The following is a 27,968-nucleotide window of genomic DNA, read 5'->3' on the forward strand; positions in this document are numbered from 1 at the left end:
CAGGGCCCACTGTGCCCTCTGCTCTCTCAGAGCAGCCGGGGTTCGTGGGAAGTTCTCTCTTGGATTCCAAAGCTTCATGGATGTGTGTTTTGAGCTCTCTGAGTTTGCTTGAGCAAATTTTTTATCTAAACTGGGTTCAGAAGTCGTGACAGAAACTGGACTGGGTCCAGGATGGAATCTGATTTGATCATCCACTGGCTTGGATCCAGTTAGAGGCCCATGTATGTCTGACTGGGTCAGGCAGAAACTAGCTGTAAATGGCAGGACTGCAGGACTGTAAATGGTGCATGCTCCAGCTTTTGGACACTCACAAGGATTTTCGTGTTCTACTCTCTCGGTTTCTTTTTAGTGCACACTAAGGTGGGGAAAAATCATTGCTAAGTTAATCGAGGGGATCTAAGAGCCAAAGCCAAGGTTTAATGTAAAATGGGATCCTTCGTCGCTGAGAAACCGAGCACCTTCTGGCTTGTACGTCCATCCACATTAGGTCCCGGACGCAGCAAATGTTTACAGAAATGGTGGCATCTTACTAACGGTGAATGGAAATTACGGTGGGATGTTCCAGGTGAACACCACTGCACTTTAAGAAGTGCACCTGGCCGGGCGCGGTGGCTCAAGCCTGTAATCCCAGCACTTTGGGAGGCCGAGACGGGCGGATCACGAGGTCAGGAGATCGAGACCATCCTGGCTAACACAGTGAAACCCCGTCTCTACTAAAAAATACAAAAAACTAGCCGGGCGACTAGGTGGGCGCCTGTAGTCCCAGCTACTCGGGAGGCTGAGGCAGGAGAATGGCGGGAACCCGGGAGGCGGAGCTTGCAGTGAGCTGAGACCTGGCCACTGCACTCCAGCCTGGGCGGCAGAGCGAGACTCCGCCTCAAAAAAAAAAAAAAAAAAAAAGAAGTGCACCTAAACACAAGGCCTCCTAATCAGTCCCATCGGGGACACTGATTGATATGAAGAAGCTTCTAACATGATTTCAATATTTTTATTCCCTCTTTTAAAAGTGTCTGCACAAAAGGCAAGTAAGTCCTGGCAAGGTGGCCCACGCCTGTAATTCCAGCACTTTGAGAGGCCAAGGTGGGAAGATCGCTGGAGCCCAGGAGTTTGAGACTAGCCTGGGCAACACAGTGAGGCACCCGCCCCCACCCCCGCCCCGTTGCCCTGCCATCTCTACAGAAAAAAAAAAAAAAAAAATTAGCCGGGCACGGTAGCACTCACCTGTAGTCCCAGTTGCTTAGGTGGCTGAGGCGCAGGCAGAGGCTGTGTCAGAGGTGTGTGAACCAGAGCGACTCCATCTTGAACAGGAGCTGGGCACAATGAGGCTGAGACCTAGTAGGCTGCATTCCCAGATGGTCAGGCATTCTAAGTCCCTGGATGAGACAGGAGGTCGGCACAAGATACAGGTCGTAAAAGCCCTGCTGATAAAACAGGTTGCAGTAAAGAAGCCGGCTAAAATCTACCAAAACCAAGATGGTGACAAGAGTGACCTCTGGTCGTCCCCACTGCTACACTCCCACCAGTGCCATGACAGTTTACCAACGCCATGGCAACGTCAGGAAGTTCCCCTATATGGCCTAAAAAGGGGGGCATGAGTAATCCGCCCCTTGTTTGGCATATCATCAAGAAATAACCATAAAAATGGGCAACCAGCTGCCCTCGGGGCTGCTTGGTCCCTGCAGTAACCATTCTTTATTCCTTTATTTTCTTAATAAACTTGTATTTGCTTTGCGCTGTGGACTCACCCGAATTCTTTCTTGCACAGGATCCGAGCAGCCTCTCTTGGGGTCTGGATCAGGACCCTTCTCCTGTAACAACTGCAGTGAGCTGTGATGGCACCACTGCACTCCAGCCTGGGTGACAGAGCAACACCCTGCCAAATGAGATAAAGACAAAATAAGAGAATACATGTAAATTAATTCATTAAGACAAATAAAAAGCTTAAGTGACCAGTTGACAAGAAAAAAAGAATCTTCTGGGCTTTTGGCCTGGTTACTATCCCGGACAGAAAGCTATCCTAGATGAAGGATTTCTAAAAGGTCTCTCAGATCCAGCAAGCTTACTTCAGATCCATCCACGCTGAGCCCAGGCAGAGGGAAGGCTTTCTCTGCCCTATTCCTTAATGGGCCCCACCCTGTACTCAGTAATTTTAGCTAAGAAATAGTAGTTACAGTTAGAAGGACCACCTACCCACAGGTTGGTGTGAAAGTAATTGTGGTTTTTGCAATTACTTTTCAACCAGCCTAATAACTCAAATGCACCTTTCTGACATTCCACTACTATCTTGAAACCATATTGTGAAAGAAATTTACATCTCCACAAGACATTTCCATTTGTAATGTCTGGGAGGGACGTACCTTGGTTTTAAATTTACATAACAAGTCTTACCTTTGTTTAACGTGTTCTTCCTGGCCATCTTGTCTTAACTGGGCCTTGCTTTTTTCTTGATTTGAGCAAATGATGGTACAGTATTTAAGCTGAAAGTCTCAGCTCTGTACTTTTCAGATACACATTTTCTGCCTTATTTCACCTAAGAGTTACATGTTTTGAAGGCAAATTGTTCCCTAGCTAACAATTGCTTAGTATGATAAAACAAGTAATCAGAAGATTGATCGTCTAAAGGGGGAAAAGAAAAACTATCTGAAAGCTGGCAAATGAAAATTCTTTGTGAAATCTGTAAGATCTGTTTCTATCTGTGTCTGTTACGACTGTATGTCTCTTTGCATTACATGTATCTGATAATATTTAGGAAATAAAGCTGAAACCACCTTGGCACTGTCTCTTTGAGATGGTGAAAGACATCCAACTTAATTGACTCCATCTTGCCTCTTTTTTTTTTTTTTTTTGGGATGGAGTTTTGCTCTTGTCACCCAGGATCATGTGTAATGGCGCAAACTTGGCTCACCACAACCTCCACCTCCTGGGCTCGAGGGGGAGGCAGTTCCTGCCTCAGCCTCCCAAGTAGCTGGGATTACAGGCAAGTGCCACCATGCCTGGCTAATTTTGTATTTTTTTACAATTTTCTTTTGTTTTGTTTTTTTACAAAAAGTACAGGCGAGGTTTCACCATATTGGCCAGGCTGGTCTCAAACTCCTGACCTCGTGATCTACCCACCCCGGCCTCCCAAAGTGCTGGGATTTCAGGCGTGAGATTCATGAGCTTAGATTTAAATACTTTGGCATCTTATTTTATATGTATAGAAAATCTAAATGTAGGCTGGGTACAGTGGCTCACACCTGTAATCTCAGCACTTTGGGAGGCCGAGGGGGATGGATTACCTGCGGTCAGGAGTTCCAGACCAGCCTGGCCAACATGGTGAAACCCCGGCTCTACTAAAAACTACAAGAATTAGCCAGGCATGGTGGCCTGTGTCTGTAATCCCAGCAACTTGGGAGGCTGAGGCAGGAGAATCGCTTGAACCCAGGAGGCAGAGGTTGCAGTTAGCTGAGATCGCACCATTGCACTCCAGCTTGGGTGACAGAGTGAAACTCCATTTCAAAAAAAAAAAAAGTAATCCCTGCACTTTGGGAGGCCGGAGCAGGCAGATTACCTGAGGTCAGGAGTTCGAGACGAGCCTGGGCAAAACATAGTGAAACCCCGTCTCTACCAAAAATACAAAAATTACACCTGCACCCCGGCGTGATGGCACGTGCCTGTAATCCCAGCTACTAGGGAGGCTGAGGCAGAAGAATCACTTGAACCCAGGAGGCAGAGGTAGAAGTGAGCTGAGATCAGGTCACTGCACTCCAGCCTGAGTGACAGAACGAGACGCCATCTTAAACAAACAAACAAACAAAACTAAGTGTTTTAGATCTGTAAACAAATATTTGAAGAAACATCTTTCTAAAAAAATTATGAGGTGGTTCTCCTCTACAAATACTGATATAAAATAGTTCACAATTATTTCTTAGGGTTTTCACTGGGATTTGGGTTACTGATATAAGTGTAATTAACATTTGCAATTAAGACTACTATAGATATAAGAAAAACAATGCTGTATACAGACAATATAAAAAAATCAAGATATGCTTTTGGTGAGAAAAGGTATAAAGGCATGAAAAATGTGTGTTTAAAAATCATTCCTTCTAGTTTGAAGCTACTTAAAGCTCATTTCAAACTGAGAGAATAGGCCGGGAGTGATGGCTCATGCCTGTAATCCCAGCACTTTGGGAGGCCGAGGCAGGTTGGATCACCTGAGGTCAGGAGCTCGAGACCAGCCTGGCCAACATGGGGAAACCCCGTCTCTACTGAAAATACAAAAATTAGCCAGGTGTGGTAGTGTTTGCCTGTTTTCTCAGCTACTCGGGAGACTGAGGCAGGAGAATTGCTTGAATCAGGGAGGCAGAGGTTGCGGTGAGCCAGGATTGTGCCATTGCACTCCAGCCTGGGTAACAGAGTAAGACTCTGTCTCAAAAAAAAAAAAAAAAAAAAAAAAAAAAATCAAAAGAATAAAAAGATGCAGGTAAAACAAAAATATAGAAAGTTAAGAAGAAAAATTTTAAAATTATATGTAAGATTGTAAAAGGCTTAGGAAAACCTTATTTAGTCATGAGATGAGTGAGATTGGATGGACTTTTTTTTTTTTTGAAACCGAGTCTTGCTCTGTTGCCCGGACTGGAGTGCAAAGGCGCCATCTCAGCTCACTGCAACCTCCGCCTCCCGGGCTCAAGCAATTCTCCTGCCTCAGCCTTCCGAGTGCCTGGATGACAGGCACCCGCCACCACGCCCAGCTAATTTTTTGTATTTTTAGTAGAGACAGGGTTTCACCATGTTGGCCAGGCTGGTCTCAAACTCCTGACCTCATGATCCACCTGCCTCAGCCTCCCAAAGCACTGCGATTACAGGCGTGAGCCACCACCCCCGGCCAGATTGATTTGTTTATAAGGTTTTATGAAAATTAGTTTTAGTACTGATAAATATACTAGTCTAAAATAAAATTTGCTTCTCTCTTTTGAACAAGAATTTTTATGTGTATTAGTAAGAGAGAGTAATAATGATTGTTAGTCTTTTGAGTAAACTGCAAGAGACAGAGAGAGAGAAAAGAGATTCTGTCTCATGCTGTCTTTCTCAGTGTAAAAAACTGAATCCCTTCTCTAACAAAGAATACAGGTTTTTGCTTTTTAAAATCTTAGAAATATCACTTTGGCTAAAAGAATGACAATTCTACAGTCACCTTAAACCTATTTTGCTTGAGTGTTTTAGATCTTTGACATTTTTGACAGGCTTCCCAAAATCACACTTAAATTGTAAAATCAGGTATCTTTTCAACTTCAAACTAATTTTGGGATGCTACCAAGGGCCCCTATAGTATCCAAACAAGAGAGTGACAGAAGTATTTGATAAACTAAATTACATGGGAAGCACTGCCAAATAAGAAATGATGTTTAACCTTATTTGAGATATTGTTTATGAATACATCATTAACATGTGCTCCAAAATTGTATGGGGTTCCTAAAATTCTGATACATCTTGGTATATGCTGTCACTCATAATTACATTTGAGTAATTATGTTATTCAATGTGCCACATAATTATGTTAAGTTATGTTAAGTTATTGTAGGCCACAGAAATAACCAAAATCCCTTGTCAATTCTGTCTTTAACCACGGCCATTTTAAGTCATTTCCATAGTTAATTGCTTTTTTCTGACGTTTCTGAAAACTCTTCACAAGCATGCACAATCCTACAATACTAAGTCTTCTAGGAGGTTCTTGAAAGGATGGAAAGGACCCTGGTAAGCCCCCTTGAATAGGCTTCTGATAACTTTAGTGTCATATCATTTGGACTGGGTAAAAATTCCTGGAACTCTAACGAAAACATTGACTGGTTTATAAAATGGCTAAGCTGGGCAGGACAAAAATTAATTGAATACCAAGAAAATACTTTGCCAGCTTTTCATGCTAAATCAGCCAGTACCCAATTTGAATTAAATCCATAGTCCAAGTCAGATTACCTACGATAACCCTTCCAATAAACAGTGCTATACACCTGAGTTGGAGAAACAAAATTGGTATTTAAGAAGATATAAGTCCAGTGTCAAGCATGGACACACGGATAGCCCAGATGGCCACCTGGTTCTTCCTGTGTCCTTAAATCTTCTATTATTAAATGCTCTGCATGCCATGACTCATCATGGAAGAGACAAAACAATCCAAATTATATATATATTATATATATTTTTTGTATATACATATTATATATACATCATATAGACATGTGTTTGGCATGGTGACTGTTGTAAGTTGTTAAAATGGTTTACGACCATTTTTAGTTTAGTTTGCCAAACCCATAATCCTGGGAGGACAATCAAAACTTCAATTATACTTCTGCTACTTGATGGGCCATTTAAACATTACTGGAGGGATTTCCTTCCATTGTCATTTTCAATGCCTGTTTTCTGATTATATAGAAGCTTTCCCAGGCAAGAGCACTGATGTTATAGCAGTAGCTAAAAGATTATTAGACAATTGTTTTTCTCATGGGACGTTCCCTGAGAAATCTCCAGTGACAGAGGTACTTGTTCCACTGCTCAAGTGGAAAAACTGCTAAATAAGTTGTTGCAGATACGATACTATTAAAAGCAAGGGAACTGAATGAAGCGGGCTGCCTTGGTCAAGGGTGTTGCAGGTAAATGGCCATCGGGTCCATTTCCAGTGGAAAACATAGGTTGACACCTTATGAAATAGTCCCTGGAAGCCCTATATAGAACCTCATGTATCTTCCACTCCTCATCTCTGATATGACTAAAGGCTCCAAGGCCTGAATGCATTATGCCTGAGTATATTTTCACCAGGTACAGAAAGCTTTTCATGGTACACTGAGGACTCTACTAAGCCCTTCACAATCTAAAACTCAGACATTTGGTTTTCTGAGAATATCACAGGAAGTCTGCCCTTGCCACCCACACTGCAGTGACACTTTAGGACTTTGAACCCTGGGTTCATTATCTCACAGCTCAAGAGGGCACCGCCAGACTCTAGAACTGCAGCCCCATCGGAGATTTTAAGGTAAAGCTAATCAGGGAATTCTCTGCCCAGAAGCAGATGGCATCGCAGATGCGAACAGCTTTTCCCCAAGAACTTATCTTGAGACTGTTAATGCCTCTGAACAATAGAACTAAAAAGGGATCTCTTATGTGTGCTCGTGGGGTATACTTTTATTTGTGGAGGATTTTGCAGCCAATCCTACATGTGGCCAACCTTTTGCCTTGACAGTTGGAAGATGAAGGGTCAATGTAGGTGGGAAAAAAATTTTTTTTTGAGACAGAGTCTCACTCTGTTGCCCAGGCTGGAGTGCAGTGGTGTGATCTCAGCTCACAGCAACCTCTGCCTCCCGGACTGAAGCAATTTTCTTGCCTCAGCCTCCCGAGTAGCCGGGATTACAGGCACCCACCATCACGCCCAGCTAATTTTTGTGTTTTTAGTAGAGACAGGGCTTCACCATGTTGGCCAGGCTGGTCTCGAACTCCTGACCTCAAGTGTCCACCTTGGCCTCCCAAAGTGCTGGGATTCCAGGCATGAGCTCCTGTGCCCAGCCTGGGTGAAAAATGTTAATGGTGCCTTTGTTGCTTTATAATCAGTCACAAACATTGGTCCGTTCCTCTACATCACAGCTTAAAGAGAACTTTGGCAAGAGCTTCCATCTTCTAGATGGGCATCATTTCTGAGGCCTCTTTTTCCACAGTTTGGAGTAAATGAGGCAAAGATTTAAAATGTATCCCTCTGCCGGGCACGGTGGCTCATGCCTGTAATCCCAGCACTTTGGGAGGCCGAGGCGGGCATATCACGAGGTTCAAGAGATCAAGACCATCCTGGCTAACATGGCAAAACCCTATCTCTACTAAAAATATAAAAAATAAGCTGGGTGTGATGGTGGGCACCTGTAATCCCAACTACTCGGGAGGCTGAGGCAGGAGAATCACCCAGGAGGTGGAGGCTGAGGCAGGAGAATCACCCAGGAGGTGGAGGTTGCAGTGAGCCGAGATCACGCCACTGCACTCCAGCCAACGGAGCGAGACTCCGTCTCAAAAAAAACAAAAATAAATAAAAAGTATCCCTCGTAATTGGCTCTAGAACAGATTCTACTCCAAAGGCTATGGTTACACAACAGTCCTTACATTCTCTTGCTACAGGCGTGTGAGATGATAGACTTGCTCTGGATTCCTTACTAGCTAAACAGAGGAGCATCTGTGCCATCGCTGACACTTCCTGTTGCACGTGGAGGAAGGTATCGGGTATTAGAAAGGTTCGGTTGTGGGGGATGAACAAACAGGCTGCTTGTTTGAAATGAGTAGACTCTTTATCTAGCTCACTCTCTGGTCTGTTTGATTTTCGTTGCTTTGGTTCACAGGACCCCACCTAAGAAGCATGCTCCAAATTCTTGGTATTAAATATGATCTTCCTAACAGTCATAATACTCATCTACCTGGTGCTCTGTATTCTCTCAGAAGTTTCACATGTTTGCACGTGGCCATCTGTAGGATGTTAAATGGTGTCTCTTTGACTGGAGCAACAAGAACTCAAAGAAACACACGGCCACGAGGACATCGTAACCCACGAATGACATGCCGTGACCAGAAGCCCAAAGTGGCGGTGACTGAGGGGGGTGCGAAGGCCCTAAGGCTTGGCTACACTTTCCACTAAATGAGAACCTGACCAAAGGCAGGGAATTTTTAAACAACATTTTAAGAAGCCATTGTTTTGAACGGAGCTCCTGCAAGAGGCCCCAACAGATCAGACCAAACCCAGATGGAGTCACACAAGCTAAATGTGACACCATCAGACTGAAGCTTTACGGAAGCAGATGGGTCCTAAGGCAGACCAGGGTTTGTTTTTCTGAGCACATGAAATTCCAGCACAAGGAGGTTCCTCTCTATTCCTTACAAAAAATATAACCCTAGGTCCTCGTTCCCACTTACGAAACCCATTGTTCTGCTGTTTCCCAGCGGGACTTGGGACCAAATACCTACATTTACGATGGCGACAGGGACGTCAACGTCTAAAGGGGGAAATCGTTAAATTAATCTTGGCGTAAAGCTGCCTCCTGACATAGTTTACGTTCCGCCTTCTCCATCCACCATGAACTGAAACCTAACTGGAGATGTAAACAGACTGAAACCCGCCCTTGTGCCACTCACCGGGTTTCCGCGCATTGAGGGTGCCGGTCATTCAAACCGTGTTCAGATAAGGCAAGTGTCGAGCTGCAGCCCCTGCGGTGGTTTCTGGGCTTTGCCTCCGTCTTCTGTACCTCCTTTCCTGTTTCTGTCCACCAATCTTCAGCCATGCAGCAGTACTGGAGCCTCTCGGAACCTATTTGGGTCTGGGGGCTGCCCAATTAGCAAGGGGTTCTTTGCTTAATTAAACTCTGTTAAGTTTAATTTGTCCAAGGTTTTTTTTTAATGGTACAGAAAAGCATTTGAAAAATCTAACATCGGTTACCGGTTTTTTTAAAAAACACCACTCAGTAAATTAGGAAGAGAGGGAACTTCCCCAACCTAATACAGGATTATCTATGAAAACCCCACAACCAACGGCGGAAGACTGAACATCTTCTCACCAAGAACAGAAAGGAGGCTGGGATGTCTGCCTTCATCACCTCCACCCAACATTGACCTGGAGGTTCCTGCTTGTGCAATTAGGCCCCTAAAAAGAAATAAAAGCCATACAGACGAGAAAGGAAAAAGAAAACAATCTTATCTACAGATAACGTGACCATCTAACCCGATGGAATAAAAAACAAAAAAAAAAAGCTACAAGAATTACTAAGTGAGATTAATAAGGTTAATAGAATAACAAGACTGATATACAAAGTCCATTGTGTTTCTATAAAATGGTAATCAACTATCAGATATTGACATTAGAAAATACCACTTCCTAACTGTATAAAAATAGACAGTACGTAGAGGTCCATCGGACAAAGGATGTGAAGACCCCCCAATTGAAAGGGTAAAACATTCTTGAAAGAAGTTGAAGAAGACCTGAATAAATAGGGACCTCCAGGGTTTGTGGGTTAGTAAGTTCAATACTGTTAAGATGTCAACTCTCCCTCCATTTGTGTAAATTAACAGGCCCATTCTAAAATGCACATGGAAAAGCAGAGGAGGTAGAAGAGCTCAAACAATCTGGAAAAAGAACACAACGGAAGAGCTAACAGGCTAAGAATTCCTATGAAGACCAGAGTAACCAAAACTGAACGATACTGGGGTAAAAATACTCAAATAGATCCAAAAGAAAATGGTCCAGAAATAAGCTTACACATACATACTGATGACTTTTTTTCAGGCAGGGTCTCGCTCTGCTGCCCAGGCTGGAGTGCAGTGGTGCAATCTCTGCTCACTGTAGCCTCAAATTCCCAAGCTCTAGGGATCCTCCCACCTCAGCCTCCCAAGTAGCTGGGACCCCAGGCACCCACTACCATACGCAGTTCAGACTTTTGACAAAGGTACAAAGGCGACTTGGTGCGCACTTGTGGTTTCTTCAAGAAAGCATGCTGCAGCAATCTCATATTCAGGAACAACTGGATCTCCACATGCAGAAAGAGAAGAAGAATTTGCATTCACACCTCATGCTATACACAACCATGAACTCAAAAAGGATCATGGGTCTCAATGCAAAGCTGGAACCATAGAAACACAGGAGAAAATGTTTATGACTCTGGATAAGGCAAAGATTTCTCAGACATGATACCAAAAGCACAATTCCTAAAAGAACAAATTGACAAACTGAAATTCATCAAAAATGTTTAAAATTTGCTCTTCAGATGGTTAACGGTGAGAAGACAAGCCACCAACCAGGAGAAAAGTCTTTGCAAATCTATTTCATCAAGGACCGATGCAGAATATAGATAAAGAACCGTCATGGTGGCTCACGCCTGTAATCCCAACACTCTGGGAGGCCAAGGCGGGTGGATCACTTGAGGTCAGGAGTTTGAGGCCAGCCGGACCAACATGGTGAAACCCCATCTCCACTAAAAATACAAAAATTAGCCAGGCGTGGTGGCAAATGCCTGTAATCCCAACTACTCGGGAGTCTGAGGCAGGAGAATTGCTTGAACCCGGGAGGCAGACGTTGCAGTGAGCCAAGATGGTGCCACTGCACTCCAGCCTGGACAACAAGAGCAAAACAAAAAAAAAAAAGAAAAAAGAAAGAAAGAAAGAAGAGGGCCGGGCGCGGTGGCTCAAGCCTGTAATCCCAGCACTTTGGGAGGCCGAGACGGGTGGATCACGAGGTCACGAGATCGAGGCCATCCTGGCTAACACGATGAAACCCCGTCTCTACTAAAAAATACAAAAAGCTAGCCGGGCGAGGTGGCGGGCGCCTGTAGTCCCAGCTGCTCGGGAGGCTGAGGCAGGAGAATGGCGTGAACCCGGGAGGCGGAGCTTGCAGTGAGCTGAGATCCGGCCACTGCACTCCAGCCCTGGCGACAGAGCGAGACTCCGTCTCAAAAAAAAAAAAAAAAAAAAAAAAAAAAGAAAGAAGAAAGACAGACCTCTCAGACTTAACAAGAGGAAAACAAATAACCCACTTTTACAGCAACAGTCAAGGATCTGCACAGATGCTTCCCCCAACAAGATATATCAGTGGTGAAGTAGCATGTGCAAAGCTGCACAGCGCCGTTGGTCCTTGGAGACACGCAAGCCAAAATCACAGACCGCACCCTACACGTCTAAGAAAGGGCCAAAGTCAGCGAGATGAACCACTCCAACTGCAACATGAAATGAGAGCTAGGCCATTTCTGAACAAGTTTCACACACACCTCCCACGGCATCTAGTCATTTTATTTCTAGGTCTCTCCCCAAGAGCAAAGCAAATGTATGTCCTTCTGAAAACCTGCGTGTGAATGCAAATGGCCACATGACTTTCCATCGTTCAAAACTGGAAACCACCCTGATGCCCACCAAGAGACGAACAGATGAGCGGGGTGGGGTGTGCCCATGTTGTGGCAATAAAAATGAGTGTTTACAACAGACACAGCAGCAAGCATGGATCTCAGAATAGTTACGCTATGTGACAGAAGTCAGACAAGGAGTGCGTGCGTGCCGCAGGATGTCATTTATGTAACTCTGTAAAAAAGCACAAACACTTGGGTGCAGGGCTCATGCCCGTAATCCCAGCACTCTGGGAGGTGGAGGTAGGAGGGTCACTTGAGCCCAAGAGTTTGAAGCCAGCCTGGGCAACATAGCAATACCTTGTCTCTACAAAAAAAATAAAAAACTTAGCCAGGTGTGGTGGTGTGCACCTGCGGTCCCAGCTATTCGGTGAGCTGAGGCAGGAGGATCCGTCGAGCCCAGGAGGTTGAGGCTGCAAGGAGCTCTCATTGTACCACTGCACTTCCACATTCCAGCCTGGGAAACAGAGACCCTGTCTCAAACACACACACACACACACACACACACACACACACACACACACACACAAGCAGAAACCAACCAGGACACCAGTTGCTCGGGACTGGGAGGTCCAGGGTGGGAAGGAGAGTCACACAGGGCACTGGGACAATTTTGGGGCAATGGGTGCGTTTGTCTCCTGATGGGGTTGGCTTCATGGCTCTCTTTGTAGATTAAGACGGAAGGAATTGTACAGTTTAAACATGGCAATGACTGCGTGTCAATGACACTCCCAATGAAGGTGTTTTTAAAAAGTAAAAGGCAAATGACAAAACTGGGAAAATACTTGGAATCAAGTATGACAGAGAAGGAGTAAGGTCATTCATACATTAAAGGCACTTGGAAAAACACGTAAGGAAAACATTCCCACCCTAACTAATTTGCTCAGGCTGCCGTAACAAAGCACCAAGTCCAGGGAGCTTAAATGACAGACATTTGTGCTCTCACAGTCCTGGAGGTTGGAGTCTGAGATCAAGGTAGAGCTGGTTCCTCTTGAGGCCTCTCTCCTGGGCTTGCAGATACCACCATCTCCCTGTGTCCCCAACGGGGCTATCCCTCTGTGCATGTCTGTGTCCTCATCTCCTCTACTTATAAGGACACCAGTCCTGTTGGATTAAGACCCACCCATAGGACCCCATTTAATTTAATTATGTCTTTAAAGACTCCATCTGCAAAAACAGTCACATCCTGAAGTACTGGGGACTAAGGCTTCAACATACGATATATATACATATATACACACATACATAGATACATACACACACACACACACACATATATTTTGAGATGGATTTTGCTCTGTCGCCCAGGCTGGAGTGCAGTGGCATGATCTTGGCTCACTACACCCTCCACCTCCCAGGTTCAAGTGATTCTCCTGTCTCAGCCTCCCTCGTAGCTGGGACTACAGACGCCCGCCACCACGCCCGGCTAATTTTTGTATTTTTAGTAGAGACAGGGTTTCACCCTGTTGGCCAGGCTGATCAACTCCTGACTTCAGGTGATCCGTCCACCTCGGCCTCTCGAAGTGCTGGGATTATAGGCATGAGCCACAGGGACCAGCCTCAAGGTAAGAATTTTAAGGGGGACACAATTCAGCCTGTAGAAAAAATGAGCGACAGAAGCAGCCAAGCCCTGGGATCAGAAATATGAGCAACTAACATGCACACGCCACTACACCTGGCTCACTTGTCTATTTTTTGTAGACACAGGGTCTCATCATGTTGCCCAGACTGGACTTAAACTCCTGGGCTCAATGATCCACCCGCCTTGGCCTCCCAAGGTGTCAGGATTACAGGTGTGAGCCACTGTGCCAGGCCGAGGCTGCAGTTTTCAATGAGGTGGTGAATGAGGCCTCCCTGGGAAAAGGGCGTGGCAAGTGTCAGGGGTTGGGAGGAGAGGGTCAGCACATGCCCAGGCCCTGAGGCCTGGGAATCCCAAGGACTACAGGGGCACAAAAAGGCCATGTGGACCCTCAAAGGCCCCCAACCACGCCATGTGAGGGGTTGACTACCTCTGCCACCCCCTCTTTGTGGCACCTGAGAGCAGGGTTCCTAGGAGGGCAAGAATGGTGGGGGAACTGGGATTAAGAAGGGGCTCCTAGAATGGGGGTACTGTTGAGCCCTAGGCCACCAGGAGCAGGTGCTGGGCAGGGGCTCTGCTGCTGCAGCAAAGGGGCCAGGTTGCCTGGGATGGTGGGAGGGAGCTGGGGAGAGAGGAGGGAGGGGGCAGGAGCAGGAGGGGTTGATGGGGAGACAAGAAGTCTCCAATGGCAGCTGATTCTGAAGGGCTTCGTGAGGGAAGCACCAGCACACCCCCACCTGCTGTCCTGGTCCTGCCCAAATGCAGCCTCCCACATGGGTGGGGGGCCTTCCCTTCTGGTTGGGAGAAATGCCAGGTGGCCACGTGTGTGGCTGGTGATCGCAGGCTGGTGCTGCAAGGAGCTTTGAGGCTGCAAGGAGCTCTCATTGTGTCACTGCACTTCCATACTCCAGCCTGGGAAACAGAGTGAGACCCTGTCTCAAAACATACACACACACATACACACACACACACAAAGCAGAAACAGGCTGGGCGCGGTGGCTCACACCTGTAATCCCAGCACTTTGGGAGGCCGAGGCGGGCAGATCACAAGGTCAGGAGATCGACACCATCCTGGCTAACACAGTGAAAACCCGTCTTTATCAAAAACATAAAAAAATTAGCTGGGCGTGGTGGGGGGCACCTGTAGTCTCAGCTACTCGGGAGGCTGAGGCAGGAGAATGGCGTGAACCCAGGAGGCGGAGCTTACAGTGAGTCAAGATCGCACCGCTGCACTCCAGCCTGGGCACAAGAGCAAAACTGTGTCTTAAAACAAAACCAAACAAAACCAAAAAAAAACAAGGGGGTTGCCATTCTTCCTAACCTTTGAAAACCTGCATTTGAACATGGTGGCTCACCGGTTTGCGCTTATACTGATTTCACTACAAGTGTTTGCACTTTTTTTGTGCGTTTATTGGCTGGACGAATGAATGAGTCTATGAATGAATGGGTGTATGTGTGAACAGCCCCTCCCCCACCCTCTGTATGAATGAATGAATGTGTGAACGGCCCCTCCCCCACCTTCTGCATGAATGAATGAATGAGTGTATGTGTGAACGGCCCCTCCCCCACCCTCTGCATGAATGAATGAATGAGTGTATGTGTGAACGGCCCCTCCCCCACCTTCTGACCTGATTCTCAGCTGCAGGCTGAAGGTGCTTTCCCAGCTGAACTTGTCCATCCATTCCCTTAAAATCCTTCAGGGCCCCTCACTGTAAAAATGTCCCAGCTCCCCCAGCCTGACTCACAAAGCTCAGCCTAGGAGCTGCCCTTGCAGCGGGGCTCCTGGCTCAGGTCTAGCAGGTGGACACAGAAGAGCGTGTCCCGACACACCTATGAGAACACTCCAGACCCAGAACACTGACAACATCACATGTGGGTGACGTGGAGGAGCAGGAAGCGCCACACTGCAGTAGGAACGCCAAACGGTGTGGCCACTTTGGAAAGTCGCGGGGCAGTTTCTCACAAAACCAAACGTCCTCCTACCAGCAATGGCCCTCCTGGGTGTCTGCAAATGAATTGAAAACTTGTGTCCACCCTAAAACCTGCACACACATGTTTACAGAGGCTTTATTCATGACTGCCGAGACTTGGAAGTAAACAAGAAGTCCTTCCACAGGCAAATGGATACACCGAGGTACATCCAGACAATGGAACAGTATCCGGCCCGAAAAGAATGCACTATGAAACCATGAAAAGACCCAGAGGAGCCCGAGCTGCATCTCACTCATGGAAAGAAGCCAATCTCAAAAGGCTACGTGCTGTATGATTCCAATGACACCACAGCCTGGAAAGGGCAAAGCCAGGGGGGCAGTGGAAAGACCCACGGCTGCCAGGGGCTGGGGGAGGAAGGAAGGCACAGGCGGGGCAGAGGCGGCTTTTCAGGCAGTGACGCTTCTGTTTGACACCATAATGGTGGCTAAAGGACATTTCGCAAGGATGAACCCTGGGGTAAACTCTGGACTTAATAGTAATGTATCAATATTGGTTTATCAATTGGAACAGATCGCACCACATGATGCAAGATGTTAATAACAGAGGGGGACTCAGGGAGAGGGGGTCTGTGGGAGAGGGGGTCTGTGGGAACTCTGTATACTCCCTGAGCAATTTTTCTGTAAGCCCAAAGTTGCTCTAAAAGATAAGATCTACTTAAAAAGGACCAATTATTGGGCCAGGTGCAGTGGCTCACGCCTGTAATCCCAGCACTCTGGGAGGCCGAGGCGGGCGGATCACCTGAGGTCAGGAGTTTGAGAATAGCCTGGCCAATATGGTGAAACTCCACCCTTACTAAAAATACAAAATTAATTGGGCTTAGGGGCCCGCACCTGTAATCCCACCTACTCCGGAGGCAGAGGAATTGCTTGAACCTGGGAGGTAGAGGCTGCAGTGAGCCGAGACTGTGCCACTGCACTCAGCCTGGGCAACACAGTGACTGTCTCAAAAAATAAAAAATAAAATAAAATAAAATAAAATAAAATAAAATAAAATAAGGGCCGGGCGTGGTGGCTCACGCCTATAATCCCAGCACTTTGGGAGGCCGGAGCAGGCGGATCATGAGGTCAGGAGATCAAGACCATCCTGGCCAACATGGTGAAACCCTGTCTACTAAAAATACAAAAATTAGCTGGGTGTGGTGGTGCATGCCTGTAGTCCCAGCTACTCAGGAGGCTGAGGCAGAAGAATTGCTTGAACCCGGGAGGCAAAGGTTGCAGTGAGCTGAGATTGCACCACTGCACTCCAGTCTGGCCACGGAGCGAGACTCCATCTCAAATAAATAAATAAATAAATAATGACAATTTATTAGTTGTCCAGATAAACATCTGAACTTCAGATTTAACTGGGCCTGTATTTATCGGGCAGCCTCAACCCCGTGCAGACCACTGATCTCAGGAGGGGCAGGCAGAGTGGAAGTCACCCCGGCATCTGTGTTCAACGGCAGGTGGGAAGGAGGAAGAGAAGGTCCCCACTGGCTCCCCAGGCATCTCAGAGACACCCCATACTTAGCACGCCTTCCGGAGGATCCCATTAGCAGATTATCAGAGAAGGAGGGTTGGAAGGAGTGGTGAAAGGATGGACGGAGTGGAGTGGTGCTCCATGGAGACCCTATCCCTGCCCCTCCCTGAGGAAGGACCTCAGCTCCCAGCTCGACTCCCACCCTCCAGGAGCCCCAGTGATCTGAGCAGCACCCACCCCCGACACGCAGCTCGGCCTCCAGTCACTCTCCTCTCCACATCAGCCACCCACAACTTTGAACCCAATTTCCAGCAGCCACATATCTCTAAGCACACTGCACCATGTGGCTGCCAAAAAAGGCAGCATTGCATGAAAATAAAAGGAAGCCTGAGGACCCCTGGCCCCAGGACGCCCCATTCTCCAGCTCCATTCCTGTCCCTTCCCCCCTGCGGTCTGCTCCTTGGGCCTGGCCAAGGGCACCTGCTGCTGGGCAAAGGCCTGTCTGGTCACCAGCCTCCTGGGACCCTACCACTGGCAGCCTGGAGCTTCTCCACCCCACACAGGCCTGGACAACAGTGGGGACAGCTGCCGCCGCCTTCCCTGCCCACTCTGTCCCACTTCTCACTCCATCCTGCTTCAATGCCTTCATGCTACATAGACCCCCCTGGAGTCATTTCCACTCAAACCTACCCATCAGGCGGACTCCAGCCCTACCCGGCTCAGGCCCTCGGAGGCGCACAGTGCCCTCTCCTCCTCTTGAGTTTCCATCAACCCAAGTGCCCTCCCGCAGCCCTGTCCTCACCTGCAGACCTGGGCCCTCTGCCCCCAGCAGCAGCCAGGACCCATGGCCCCGCTTCTCGGGGTCCCCAACACCCCTGCCTCTTGCACTTAGGGTGCTGTTGGGTGCAGGAACAAGCCAGGCTTGGGGGTGGGGGGACACGGGCAGTTAAACAGATTGAGAAGTGGCCTGAGAAAGAGATCAAGTGGCCTGAATCCAGCCACCAGGCAGAGGAAACCACGGGAGGAGGGAGAGGCCTGGGGACAGGGGAGGGAGGCTGCCGCCCTACCCTGAAAGGTCCCAGCAGCCCTCCTGGCCAGCAGTACCCAAGGAGAGGAGTGAGGACTGGGCCCTGGACGGGGGTTCCTGTAGAGAGGGCCTTGCCAGAGGCCGGAGGGGGCTGGCCAGAAGAGTGGAGAGGGCGTGTGGGCAAATGGCAAGGCCTGGAGAGATCCGTGGCCCTCTTGGAGGAGGCGTGGTGGGAGCACCGGGGATGGAGAGTGTGGCCGGTGTGGGGGTCGCCAACCGGGCTCGCCAGAAGGGCGAGGGGAGGGGCCCTGGGGTTCCGGACGCGGGGGGGGAAAACAGCCAGATGGAGAGAGGGGCTTCAGACCCCAGACCCGGGGACCCGCCCTCCCCAGCACTACAGCCCCAGGTCTCCACTTCCAGCCCCGGGGGCAGCTGCAAGGGCAGCGGTGCGGGCCAGGCTGTGGCCTGGAGCTGCCAAAGGGCAGGGGCACGGGTGTGGGGGTCGTGCAGGCCCGAGTGCTGGGAGGCAGGGCAGACAGGCCCGAAAGAGTGCGATGGCGGCGAGAGGCCTCTGGGGCTGGGGAGGGTGCGGGCGTGGGCGGGGCGCGAACAGCAGGGGCGCGGGCCCCGGCTTCAGGCTGTGGGGGCGGAAGTGCGGGGCGGGACTGCTGCGGTCCTGCGTCCTGTGGAGCCTGCGGCGCGGGGAGTGGGGGTCGGGGCAGGGTGGAACGTGGGGTGCGGGACCGGCGGGGGGAGGAGAGGTGGAAGAAGCCGGCGCGGGGCGGGGCGGGGCGGGCGCGGGGCTGGGGACCGCGCGGGCAGGCGGCGCGGGCGCGGACGCGTGCGGGGCGGGCGGCGCGGCCTCCGGAAGCGAGGGGGCGCTGTGCCAGGCGGCGGCCGTGCGGGGTGGGCGTGCTGCTCCTTCCGCCTCGCGGGCCCCGGAAGCGCGCGCGGCCGCCATGGCGCGGAATGTGGTGTGAGTAGGGGTCGTCGCCCCCCCCCGCGGGGCGCCCCTTAGTGTCACAAGCAGACGGACCCCACAGGGCGCGCGGACTCCGGGGAGTGGGGTGGGCGTCCCTGGGTCCCCTCCTGGCCCGGGAGAGGCGGGGTCCTCCGGGACCCCCATCGTGGCTTGGGACACGCGAGGCGGGTGGCGGAAGAGGCCCCCCGCCAGGTTTAGGGCAACCCCGGGGGGCGGGCGTGGCCGGGCTGGGGACAGAGGGTAGGAGCCAAACCCGCGGAGGCCACGGTGTCCCCGCGCGGGGGCTGGGAGGGCGGCCCGGGGGTGGTCCCGCTGCCAGGGCCGAGGGCGTTGTCTGGAGACATTTCTGGTTGTCACGGGGCAGGGGCCACGGCGGCTGCCGGGTCCAGGCAGGGAGGCACGGGCGGTCCCCACCGCAGCTCGGGCGCGGCCTGAGGCAGAGGAGCTGGGAGTCCAGATTGGGTTTGAGTGGGAAAGGGCAGCTGACCCCAGCCTTCGGCTTTGGGGCAGGCAGGGCCGGAGACCCGGTTCTGCGCAGCCCAGACCCCCCACGCCCACTCTGCATCTTCTCTGGATTCTCAGGGGGCCATCAGGGCACTGTCCTGCCCCACTTCGCCTTCCCCAAATTGAAGCAGGAAACCCTACATATTTCTTGGTGAACGAATGACTCAGGCGTCATCAGTAGATGTGGGCTCCCGGGTGGGGTTTGGAGAACAGTAATCAGTATTTCTGGAGAGAGACGGTCAAGAGGCCAGGGTGTGGCTTTGGAGGCCCCTGCACCATAGCTGGGGAGAGAGGGGAGGGTGGCAGGTGGGACCCTCAGTGGACGAGGCTTCCTTCAGCAGACATCTGGGACCGGTGCTGCTCGTGACCCTGACCTTCGGGAGCACCCAGCACCAAGGAAGAAAGGGTGTTAGGCCAACACTGCACTGAGGCTCACGTGAATTGCACGCTGGCCCTTCGCCTGTCCCTGGAGAATGAGGAGGAAGTGAGGGTCAGAGGACCCTGGTGGGGTGTTCCTGAAACTCCAAGGGTGGTGGGTTCCTGGAAACATCAGGTGTGGCTGCCCTGGAGGCAGCAAGGCCCGCACGCCCGGCAGTGCACACACTCCTGTTGCTGGGGAGCCTTTTCAGGGAGTGCTGACTGGACTTGCTGTGGACTGGATGCAGCTGGGGCGGGGGTGCTGACAGGGTGGGATCCTGGGTGAGTCACTCGTGGGGCCGTGGGGAGGCAGGCTGGTGGCAGTGAGCCAGGTTTTTGTGTTTTGAGGAAGAAGTTAGTGCAGAGTTCTACTTGAGATAGGTTATGGTGGAGGTGCTTGTGAAATACCATGGGGAGTGTTTGGGGTGTTCCCTGGGGAGAGTGGGATTGAGGGAACTGAGGGCTGGTGGGCCCATAAGGGTTCGAGTCCTACAGAGAGGCCTCAGAGCCCTGTCCTGCGGCCCTGGGTGTCGACAGTGCAGATTGTTCCAGATCTGCAGGCTCCATGCGCAGACAGCCTACTCTGCAGCCTGGAGAGGCTCTGCCTGTGAAAACAAGAACAGTGAATAGTCCTGGCCCAACCCCTACCAGCCTCTCATCTGAAGCCCGCACATGGCTCTTCAGACCCTTAGCAAAGTGTGCCCTTCAGACTTTGCTGAAGCAAAGTCTTTTGAAGACAAGCCTGGAGACTCGACAATTAATGGCCTGGGAGCTGTTGTACCCTCTTTTCTACTATTTCCTGGGAGTCCCCAAACTTTGTCTCCCCTCCTGCAATCCCATAGCTGGTCACCAGAGGGAATGTGTGAACCCCTTGGGTGGCCATGGCTAGTCTGAACCTGTGGGTAAAACAAGTCAGGCCCCTCCACACCCAGAGCCCACCCTTCTCGGCCTCTCATTGGCGCCCACCCCTGAAGGCTGTACTCCGAGGCTTGGAAAGGCCAAGACCATGCCCAAGAGGAGGCTCTGCTGGGGTTGGGGGAGTGAAGACTCAGCCCCACTGGCCCAGCCACCAGGCTGCCATGTGTCAGTGTGGCCATCAGGAGGCCTGGGGTGGACATTATTAGTGATTTGGCTTTGCTACAGGCGCCTTGCCTCTAAGAGCTCCCGGCAGCTCCTGGCCCCTGCCAGGCCCCCAGGCCCAGAGGCTCAGCCCTGCCCATCACTCTTGGCCCTTCAGGAACACCCCACCCAAGGCCTCTGACCCTCACTTCCTCCTCATCTTCCCTAGACAGGCAGAGACCAGCGTGAAATTCATGTGAGGCTTGGGGCAGCGTTAGCCTTATGGAGCCTCTCTCTAACTTGCTGCTGGGTGCTCCCCAAGGTCAGTGCCGTGTGCAGTGCCTCAGATAGGTCACCAGAGACCCCTGAAGAGCCCCTCTGCTCCCCCCCCCCCACCAAGACCTGCACCTGGGCCCTCAGACCCCACATCCCCTGAGACCCTGCAGACCTGAGTTTCTCGTGTGTCCCTCCTCCCAGCTCTGAGGCCCAAATAGAGTCAGGATGTGTGGACAGTGGCAGGGGATGGAATGGGGGCAGGGGGCAGTAGGAAGGCGCTGCCTGTCCACCCAGCTGGACATGGGAGAATGCACAAAACCAACTGACTAGAGATTCTGCACGATTGTCACATGGCCCACCAGCCCAGGCTGAGTGCCGGCCTAGTTTTCGGTAGCCACTTGGCACTTCTCGAGCTGCTTCCGCTGGCTTCTAGCGGGGTGGTGGGGTATGGCGGTCAGCTCATATTTAGTGTACCAAATCAGAGTCTGCCTCCGCTGGCTTCTAGCGGGGTGGTGGGGTGTGGCAGTCAGCTTGTATTTAGTGTACCGAACCAGAGTCTGCTGGCAGCACCATCTTCCAGGAGCCTGAGCCTGGTTTGCCTGCGTTCTCCATCTTGAGGAGCTAGGCCCTGCTGCCACCAGGAGAGTGCAGAGCTGGCCTTTCTGTCCCATGGCGTGTGGTCCTCTCCGGCTCCACTTCACCTGAGCAACAGGAGAGTGGGCTGGCCGTGTAGGGTCTGCTTTCCCAGGGGTATCAGTGCCCTGACACACGTCCTTGAGCGTTGCCACCAGCTTACTGGGGGAATGCTGTCTGCGGGGTTCTGATTTTTGTTCATTGGCCCTTTCTAAAGTCTGACCTTGGGAGTCAACAGCCTGTGCTCCCTGAGTCAATGCTAGGGACTGGCTGTCCTCCTTAGCAGGCCCATGTAAGAAAGGGGCTGTGGGGACCTCTGTGTCCTTGGGTGGTGACCTGTTGATAGCTACCCCCTTTCCTGCCCGCCCCTGTTGTGAGTGGACATGCGGGGTATGGGGGGATCTGCAGGGTTAGCTACCCCCTTTCCTGCCAGCCCTGTTAGTGGACACTCGGAGGTCTGCAGCGTTGGCATGTCGGACTGCCGTGGCCTAAGTGTGTGACGTGGACCTAATCTCTTCTGTACAGGTACCCCCTGTACCAGTTGGGTGGCCCACAACTTCGGGTGTTCCGAACCAACTTCTTCATTCAGCTGGTGCGGCCCGGTGTGGCCCAACCCGAGGACACCGTGCAGTTCCGGATCCCCATGGAGTGAGTCCGGGAGGATTCCGGCTGGAGTGGGAGAGCGCCCTCGGGGGGATCCCCATGGAATGAACCTAGAAGGAGTCTGGCTGGGTTGGGAGAGCGCCTTCGGGGGACCTGGGTCCTGAGTTAAACAACTCAGCTAACGTGCTAGCCTCTTCCTGCTGGGAAGGCACCTCAGGCAGCCCTGCCCGGCAAGTATTGATGGAGTGCGCGTAGGTAGGGAGCCCAGCCGGCATGCTGCACGCCGCCCTCCCGCTGGGGAGAACTTCACCGGAAGACTTAAAATTTGGACCTCTGTGCTCACGTCTTCTGTTGAGTTCTTGCAACTTCTTTTTAGGAGAGACGTCCTGGGAGGCTGGGTTGGGAGCAGGCCATGATGTGCAGAACCGCTCAGAAGAGCCTCCTTGACCGTCAGAGAAATGCACAGTCCCTGCGAACAAAACTGGGGTGCTGCTCTGCAGTGTTTAAGATCACAGGTCCCCAGCTCAGGGCTGATGCGAGCCAGGCGGGACAGCAGCGTGAGCTCCCCTGGGGGCAGAGGTCAGGACTGTACCACCTGCAGAGGCCCAGAAGCTGAGTTGACAGTGACCGTGAGGTTCTACAGTAGAGGGAACATGCAGTTAACGCACCGAATCCCAGGCAGGCCTTTCCAGAAGGCCCTTCCTAGAACCGCAGAGCACCATCAGCCGCAGAGTGGGCCTAACCCTGATGCTACCGACAGGCCCCAGGGCAGACGAGGTGGGGCACCTGCCAGCCAGGAGTGTGCAGCGACTGTCACCTCTCACAGGCACTTGCCCGGAGTAGGGAGCCATGTGGGGCTGTGGAGCAGGCCAGGGGTTGGTTGGGCAGTGTTCCCACTCCCTGGGGTCTGTGCCACCCTATGCTGGTGTGTCCAGAGTAGGGAGCCTTGTGACCAGTAGCACTAGTGTTGCTGGGGCTGCCTGACCCCGTTGGTGCTGGGCACCAGCGCCCAGCTTTCCTCCCTGCCACCTGTGGGCCTTGGTCTGTCGGCCTCTTACCCTTGTTTGTCTGGGACAGTATTTTTGGCTTAGCCTGGTTAAGATGCCCTTTTCTCTCTCCTTTGCCTCCAGAATGACAAGGGTAGACCTCAGGAACTACCTCGAGAGCATCTATAATGTGCCCGTGGCTGCCGTGCGGACACGGGTGCAGTATGGTGAGTGCCCACAGGAGGTTCTCCTGTTGGTGTCGTGCCCATCTGTGCCACATGCCTACCTTGCCGAGCCACAGCCTCAGCCACTGCTTGGGGGTCTTGGTCTGACTTGGCTCATGGAAACTGAGGCACAGGGTGACTTGTCAGGGTCACATGGTGCTTATATGCCAGAGCGGGGATTGGAATTCAACTGGGCTGGCCTGGGGTCCACTCTGAGCCCTGACTCCGAGGTGGGACTGCAGTGGCTGAGGCTGGGCAGCAAAGCGCTTGCTATTTCATAAGCCCGTGTCGTGTGTTCTGGCTGGTGCCATTTCCACTCCTTTGTTGAGAGCCTGCTGGCCTCTGTTTGGAGATGGGACGAGCCTGCGAGCCTGCTGTGCCGGCTCATTTGATTTCCATGCCCATTTCCCTGAGAAATAGCCTTTTTGAGTTTTTAAAAACATCGTTGCATTTTTAAGAGAGCGGAGATTCGTTTTCGTGGCATTGGCCTCTGAGGATATAAGTTTTTAAAGTTCTGATTTTGTTTTTTCGCTCCCTTCCAGCAGGCTCTAACAAGAGAAGAGATCACAGAAATGTGAGGATCAAGAAGCCGGACTACAAGGTCGCCTACGTGCAGCTGGTGCGTGTGAGCTGGCCAGCCCCGGCGGGGCCTCCGAGGGGCTCCTTGCAACTGTGTCCTTGGGGATGTTTGTGCCAGAGACGCTGCGCTGGGGCCCAGGGAGCCCCCATGAGGCCGGATCTCAGGGCCGCAGTGCAGAGGCACTCTCCACATAAGGTCACACTCCGTCACGGCCTTGGGGGTGTCAGTGGTGGCGCTGGGAGCACGTGAGCGCTGGGGCGCATGGGGCACGTCTCAGCGTCCAGCCATTTTGTGATTTTGAAGTTTGAATTCTCTCTGGGCAAAAGCAGCCATCACAGGCCTAGTGGGTTTCAGCTCCAACACACACCAGGGTGTCTGAGCATGGGACGCCCCAGCCTCTGGAGAGCCTGTCCTTGGCCAGGTTTCAGACAGAGGCCCCTGAGGGCAAAGGTCTTTGGTGCCCAGGCAGGTCTGGCTGGCTGGGGTCTTGGCCGAGGCCCATGCCTTGCATTGCAGGGTAGCAGGTCCCACAGAGTTGTTAGGGCTCAGGGCTCAACAGGCTGGTTCTGAGCAGGTGCTTGCTTATGTGTCCTGGAGGGGCTCTGGGGAAGAAGGACCCTCACCCCACATTGCCTGGGCCTTAGTTTCTGAAACCCATACTTGTCAGGAGTGAGACCCACAGTTTCAAAGCCTTTCTTCGGGCTCTTTGAGTCCCAGGCAAACCCAGAGGCACTTTCTCTCTGGGCCAAGATGTCTACAGACCGCCCCAGCCGCCTCCTGGGCCTCCCCGCTCTGCCCCTGGGGCTGGCCTTACTGGGTGGGGATGGGGCTCTCTTCCGGTGTAAACGGTCCCTGGAGGCTGAGCCAGTGGCCCCTGCCACTAGATGGCAGTAACACTATTGTGAAAACCGCCTCTTGGGCCAGCCGGCTTATTTTGGGGCTAAGGAGGCAGTTTGTTCAAAAGGCCAAGTTAGCGTGGCAGCTTTTCTGAAAAACAGTCACATTTGTTGTTCTAAACAGGGGCCCCCGGAATAATTTGGCCTAATATTTGCCGTGCATGAAATCAGCCAATCCAGGTGGGGAGAGCAGCCGTTGGCCTCATAAAGGCCTCTGTGTGCTCAGTGTCAATTGGGCCCATCTGTCTTTGTCATGGCATGTGGGTGGACATCCCGTGTGCCGGCACCGCCACGGGCACTTCAGAGGCAGCTACGGTTACAAGTGGCATTCGAGTCATCCGAACCCTTGCGTTTTTCCTCTGGGCCCCACCTCCCATGAAAACTGAACCCAGCAGCTCCGGGATCCGGTGTCTGCAGCTGCTGCCCGTGTGTCGTTCTCCCTCTGTGAAGTCCAGGCAGCCAGAGACAGGGCAGGGCAACTGGGAGCCTCGAGGGTCCCTGTTGGGCATGGTTCCTCCGGTTCCAGAATTAAAATTTGTAACGGGTCCTCACCCCCTTCCTGAACTCCAGCAGATCTTTGCACAGCCTAGAAATGGGCCATGGACGTTGGTCCCTGTCCCCCCGCAAAGGGGACTCTCAAGGCCCTTTCCTGTCTCGTGTCTGCTGAGACCTTGCTCAGCGTGTCCCCCTGGGCCCTGCGCCAGGGCTTAGAATCACTGCTAATTGCAAAGCCCAGGGAGGGAGCATTAGAAAGATAAATTTATCCACTTTATTTGGAGTTGGCCGCTGTGGAAAGGCCCTGTCCCACATGGTGGGAGTCCCACATTTTTTTCTCTGACAACATGATAAGCATCTCCTTGGCCCAAAGTCCTGGGAGCTGTAACCAGCGCCTCAGTGACCCACACAACAAAAAGACCATTGACCGCCCGCTGCCCCGAGGCCTGTGTGGACGCTGAGCAGCGCAGGAATGAAGGGCACAGGACATGAGAGGCAACTCCAGAACAAGCCGCCGCCGCCAGCTGGGCTGAGCTCCGTGCTCGGGGCTCCGGGCTCCAGGCGGGCAGCAGCCCCCAGGGCGCCCTGAGATTCCTGAAGGCAGGGCTGCCTTGTTTACTTGTCATTAGGACATTTTTCTCTTCCTGTTGTTTACTCCTATCAACTGTCTCTCTCCTTTCTGGAAGGATCAAGGACTTTTTTTTTTTAGGTACAAGGTGAACGCTTCTAGAAAGGGGAACCCCCTGGGAAACCATGCTTGGCATCCACAAACGGTGTTTGTCTTCTGTAAGAAACAGATTTTCTCTCACCAGCTTCCCCCATTTCTTCCCGAAACTATGACAAATGGCCATGTTTGTGTTTTAAACTGTCATTTCTGACTGCCTCAGAAAACTAGCAGAGTCACCTCCATATAGTAAAGGTAAACCTTCCGTTCAGGGCAATCAGCCTCACATGTAAACGATTGCCCCTCGGTATTTTAAAAGACGCCAAGTTTAGAGCTGTGTAAGCCAATCCTCCTGCAGGTCGGCTGTAGCGCATGCAGTGCCACCTTCTCCACCAGCCCCTGCGCTCTGCGCCAGGGATTGGGGTGCATCCACCTCCCTTGCAGGGTGGAATCTGGGCCTGTTTCCGATCATACTTGGCTGCTTGCCCACATCCAAATTTATTTACACAACAAGGGTCTGCAGGAGCCAAATGTACTTGACTGATTTTACTCACTAAAGGTTTCCAGATTTGGGTGCCATCCTCACTCCTCCACCTGTCTGGAAACAGAAGGGAGGCTGGCCGCCCCGACATGTGCCGGCCCGCTCCTCCCCCTTCTCTTCCCTCTCCTCTGGTCTGCTCTTTCTTTCTGCTCTTGCCCCTTATCTTTGGAGCTACTTAGTAATCAGCAAGATAAAATGGCTCCTCATATTTGCTCAGGTCCCCAAAGAGCAGTATCCCCTCCTTCTCGTGAACCCGAGCCACATGCCGTGGCCTGGGCTGGTGCTTGGCCAACACAGACATATTCTGAACTCTCAGCAAAAGATGTAAGACCAGTTAATTGGCAGAGCCGGTCCTGATTTATCAGCTGCTGCACGTGCATGTTTCTTCGTACGTGATGTTCATTTTAATTGCCAGGCTCTGGGCTAGGAGGGGGAGCTTTAATGTGAGTACAGCCTGAGGCATTTTGGACGGATAGGTTCAGCGTGGTACCAGACGTGATTTGTGTCATGTTTTTCCATGCCTTGTCCCTGCCCCCCCAGTCCAGCCAGGTGGCCCTGTGCTGGTAAATGGGTGCACCTAGGGTGGGGGCAAACACCAGGCCCTAAAGAGACAATGGTGGGGAAAGCGGCCCTGTCCCGGAGCTGTGGCTTCCGCTGCGGCATGACACTGGGGGCCGTGGCTATAGGGCTGCTTACATTCCAGGCAGGGACGCTGCCTCAGGAGGCCCAGGGAGGTGCCTCTGAGCAGTTGAATCCGGCGCCGGCAGAAAGGGGCTGCCAGAAAGCATGAGGCTCCCCACGGACCCCTCTGCTGAGGAGTCTTTGCAGTTCTGGCTGGAGCATTTGTTCTCCCCCTTAGGCCCACGGACAGACCTTCACGTTCCCAGATCTGTTTCCCGAGAAAGACCAGAGCCCCGAAGGCAGCACTGCCGACGGACTCCACGACATGCTCGCGGAGGAGAGGCAGCAGAGGCAGAGCAGTGACCCTCGGCGGGGCGGCGTCCCCAACTGGTTCGGGCTGTGACGGGGCGGCCATCAGGGATACGCCCCAGGTGGGCACTGTGGCAGAGCAGCCCTGACACCTAAATAAAAGTCTTGCTGCAGGAGAAAGAGCAGGAAGCTCTGTTTCCTTCTTCTCTTGGGTCTCTGGGTGCCAGACACGCAGCA

General features: G+C 51.8%; 1 protein-coding gene and 1 long non-coding RNA gene across 3 annotated transcripts; one reads left to right on the forward strand and one right to left on the reverse strand.

Moving 5' to 3' along the window:
• Window positions 1-1,826: 1,826 nt before the first annotated feature.
• On the reverse strand, window positions 1,827-18,443 carry LOC115893470. Its single transcript, XR_004053459.1, has 3 exons — window positions 17,717-18,443; window positions 9,136-9,324; window positions 1,827-1,873 (listed from the first exon to the last, which is right to left on the reverse strand). It is a non-coding gene; the product is annotated as an uncharacterized LOC115893470 (long non-coding RNA).
• A 320-nt stretch (window positions 18,444-18,763) lies between these two features.
• MRPL23 (mitochondrial ribosomal protein L23) lies at window positions 18,764-27,913 on the forward strand. Of its 2 annotated transcripts, none has more exons than XM_030918609.1 (5): window positions 18,764-18,917; window positions 22,338-22,460; window positions 23,546-23,628; window positions 24,171-24,244; window positions 27,661-27,913. In XM_030918609.1, the coding sequence occupies exons 1-5, from the start codon at window positions 18,901-18,903 to the stop codon at window positions 27,823-27,825; spliced, it is 462 nt and encodes a 153-aa protein (XP_030774469.1). In that variant the 5' UTR covers window positions 18,764-18,900; the 3' UTR covers window positions 27,826-27,913. The 2 variants fall into 2 exon arrangements, with proteins under 2 accessions (XP_030774469.1, XP_030774470.1); XM_030918610.1 differs by lacking the exon at window positions 18,764-18,917 and adding an exon at window positions 21,207-21,225.
• The last annotated feature ends 55 nt before the right edge of the window (window positions 27,914-27,968 follow it).

Source organism: Rhinopithecus roxellana, chromosome 15 (genome assembly GCF_007565055.1).
Source record: "Rhinopithecus roxellana isolate Shanxi Qingling chromosome 15, ASM756505v1, whole genome shotgun sequence".
NCBI classification, from domain to species: Eukaryota; Metazoa; Chordata; class Mammalia; order Primates; family Cercopithecidae; genus Rhinopithecus; species Rhinopithecus roxellana.